The 3577-nt window shown below is 36.0% G+C and overlaps 1 protein-coding gene across 1 annotated transcript; it reads left to right on the plus strand.

The window, feature by feature from the left end:
- Positions 1-1551: 1551 nt before the first annotated feature.
- Positions 1552-2739, plus strand: LOC127424311 (C2 calcium-dependent domain-containing protein 4C-like). The gene has a single exon (XM_051669377.1). It carries the CDS (start codon positions 1552-1554, stop codon positions 2737-2739), a length of 1188 nt encoding a protein of 395 aa, XP_051525337.1.
- The last annotated feature ends 838 nt before the right edge of the window (positions 2740-3577 follow it).

Below are 3577 nucleotides of genomic sequence, written 5' to 3' on the forward strand. Positions count from 1 at the left end.
TCTCTCTTTGAAGCAGCACCATTGAGGTCATCACTGACCTTTAAGTGAGAGTCAAATATGTCTAGCTGATCTGAGAACAGTTTGGCTGTCTGTGATAACAGTTCTGGGGTAGGAGGGAGCTTGTTTGAAATCTTTTTTTTTCTTTTTCTTTTTCTTTTTTTTTTTTTTTTTAGATCAATAAGAGACTATTCTCATCAGGCTACACAGAGGTAAGAGGTAGGTGGCCTATAGGGTAGAAAATGTCTTGTGATTGGCCACTTTTTGTGTTGAAAGCAAAGATGGACAGACCGAACTGAACATTAAAACCTCAACACAGACTACATATAACACAGTACCTCACAGTCGTGAACATCTCCACTACAAAGATCATTCAAAACAGGTAAGGACAAAAACAATTTATCTATGTTTAACATTTCTCTCAAAATAAGGATGTGAAAGCTCCAAAAAATCAAACGTAATCAAATAGATGGTATATTTGGCCTTAAATGCACATTGTACAGTATGTCATAACAACATGCATAAGATTTAGAAAAGTGTTTGTTTATATGAGGATATTAGAATAGATTATGCTAGTGTGAAATGTTATGGCAGTATTTTACATGCATAACCTTATTATAATTTTGTCTTAAAATTGAGAAAAATGGTAGACAATTTTATTTAGTATTTTAAATTAACATGCATTTACTTATTTATTTATTCACATAAAGATATCTGATATATGAAAATACATGTAAAACACATATATAATTTCAGTAAAAAATATTCAACCTATTTTTATGCATTTTACACATTTCAGTTTCATATCAAAGTGAATTAGGTATTCTTTAATTAAATAAAATTAATGAAACTTGAATGATTAAGTTTTCTAAATTTAATTTAGTAAAAGGCTAAAACACTTTTTTTTAGTGTATGTGCATGTATGTTTTCACTGATATTAAGATGTCACATACTTGTAAATGTATGCAACATTTATTTAAAAGAAACACAAAAATGGCTTGTACATATACTGTATGTAACATATATTTTCTTATGTACACACACACATATGTGACATATATTTCTATGAATTCCTCGCTCAAAAAAGAATATTTTAGCCTTTTTTAATGATTTATGCATTTCAGTTTCATTACAAAATTCTGTCAAATTGAATTGTGTAATGTTTAACCAAATTAAATGAATAAAACTTCTCGTTTTTTTTATTTTTATTATTATTATTTTTTTATTTAATTAGATTTCTCAGTTCAACTTGATAGAATTTTGTTATGAAATTGAAATACATAAATCTTAAAAAAAAATCACGATACATACTCTATATTATCGTATAAGTGAAAGAACATGTACTCCACTTCATGTTTGCACATGTACTTTAGAATATAGAGAATGTTACAAATAGTGGAATTTGAAATATGTACACATAGGATTACTATACATTTATGAACTGTAATGTTGTATATGAAATGACCATATATCATATTTCTGTTTGGGTTTGTTTATTTATTTGTTTGTTTGTTGGCTTTTTCTTTTCAGAGTTGATCGGCATCATCATTCAGAATGTGGATCATTCAGAAAGTGCAGGAGAGTGCCGGAAATCTTCCAGTGCAGCTCAGTCAACTTATCAGCAAAAACAAAGAAGAGATTTCTGCCAAAACCAGCCTCTTCAAAAAGCTGCACTACAACGTCCTTACACCTGATAAAATTCCTGACTTTTTTCTACCTCCTAAGCTCACCAGGCGTTGCCTTCCGGCAGAAACAGAAAAGATTTCACAGTGTCTGAATGAAGAAAGAAAAGGACACAGCTCTAGAAAAACATCATTGTCAAGATCTGCTTCTGTTCAGCAATCGAGATCAAGTTTTACCCAATCTTCAGTGGCTTTGAACAAGCTAAAACCAATCCCATATTCACTGAAATGCTATGAGTCTGGACTATTTGAGAGTCCAAACACGCGTCGCAAAGAGTCCCTGTTCCATTCAGCACTTACAAGTTATACCCTTGAACGGATGACCATCAAAGCACCAAAACTGCCCTGCAGAGCGGTGCTGAACATGACCATCATTGAGAGTGACATGCCCTCTGCTGACTCCACCCCTCATTCATCACCTCAACCAATCAGAAGAGAGAATTTCACTGGAGAATGTTCAATGCCACATTTGTTCTCTGGAGATCCACTTCAACTAGATGTTCTCCACACTTCCAGAGAGGAGACTAAGAAAGTTCACTCTCCTCTGGACAAAACGTCCATCATGCCAAGAGTCCCTCACCGTGCCAAAGTTGTTCAGGCTTCCTGCTGCACAAAACTCGCCCCTCCCATCCAGTTCCCACTGGACATGCTGCACTGCCAGGAGCGCTTCCATCAGGAGCATGTTCTTCCTCTCCCACAGAGAGGCCATGTACGGATCTCTGCTTTCCGATCCAGTGCTACTGGGTGCTCAACTACAGTTCGCATACGTGTGATCTCGGTGGAAGGCTTGAGAGATCTTGGTGACTTTCGACCTCTGACCTGCAGCTTAACCTTAAGCCTTACCCCAGGCAAGATGCAGCGCCAACACAGTGCCATCATCAGAAACTGCCTTAACCCTGTGTTCAATGAAGATTTCTTCTTCACAGAGTCTGGGGAGCAGGAAGGGCGGCTGAGAGATTTAGCTCTCAGACTCAAGGTGCTGGATAAGCCCTCGGGACTGGGCAGAGGAGTGGTACTGGGAATTGTCATAAAACCCCTCTGTCAGCTTCTGCCACTGTGACATGCATGCATGGAAAGTGCTGCAGGTTTTCCGCAAATTTGAAATTCTGACTAAACTATGAATTCAATTGTGGCAACTGGCTTGACCAGAGCGTACGCAGCAGGTGTAAAAATCATAAGTTTTGCTATTTCTTGGGAGATGTACAGAAAATAATTCTTTAGCATTATACAACAGTTATATTGAAGATTTTTTTTTTTTTTTTTTTTCTTTTCAAAACAGTTAGACACTACAGAGAAGGGGAATTAATCAAACAAAAACATGGACAATTTTTTTGTATCAATGTCATAATGTTAAAGGTTTAGTTCACCCAAAAATAAAAATTCTCTCATGATTTACTCACCCTCCTGACATCCCAAATGTACATGACTTTCTTTCTTCTGCAGGACACAAATGAAGATTTTTAGAGAAATATTTCAGCTCTGTAGGTCCACACAATGCAAGCGAATGGGTGCCAAAATTTTGAATCTCCAAAATCCACATAAAGGGAGCATAAAAGTAATCTACGTATATGACTCCAGTGGTTAAATCCATATCTTCCAAAGTTATATGAAAGGTGTGGGTGAGAAACAGATCAATATTTAAGTCGTTTTTTAATATAAATTCTCCTTTCTGCCCAGTAGGGGGTGATATGCATGAAGAATGTGAATCACCAAAAACAGAAGGAGGAGAACGTGAAAGTGAAGGAAAAGGGGCTTAAATATTAATCTGTTTTTCATCCACACCCATCATATCTCTAAAGAAGATATGGATTTAACCATCAGAGTCTTCTAGAGTACTTTTATGCTGCCCTTATTTGAATTTTGGAGCTTCAAAATGTTGGCACCCATTCACTTGCATT

This window comes from Myxocyprinus asiaticus, chromosome 33 (genome assembly GCF_019703515.2).
Source record: "Myxocyprinus asiaticus isolate MX2 ecotype Aquarium Trade chromosome 33, UBuf_Myxa_2, whole genome shotgun sequence".
Taxonomy (NCBI): Eukaryota; Metazoa; Chordata; class Actinopteri; order Cypriniformes; family Catostomidae; genus Myxocyprinus; species Myxocyprinus asiaticus.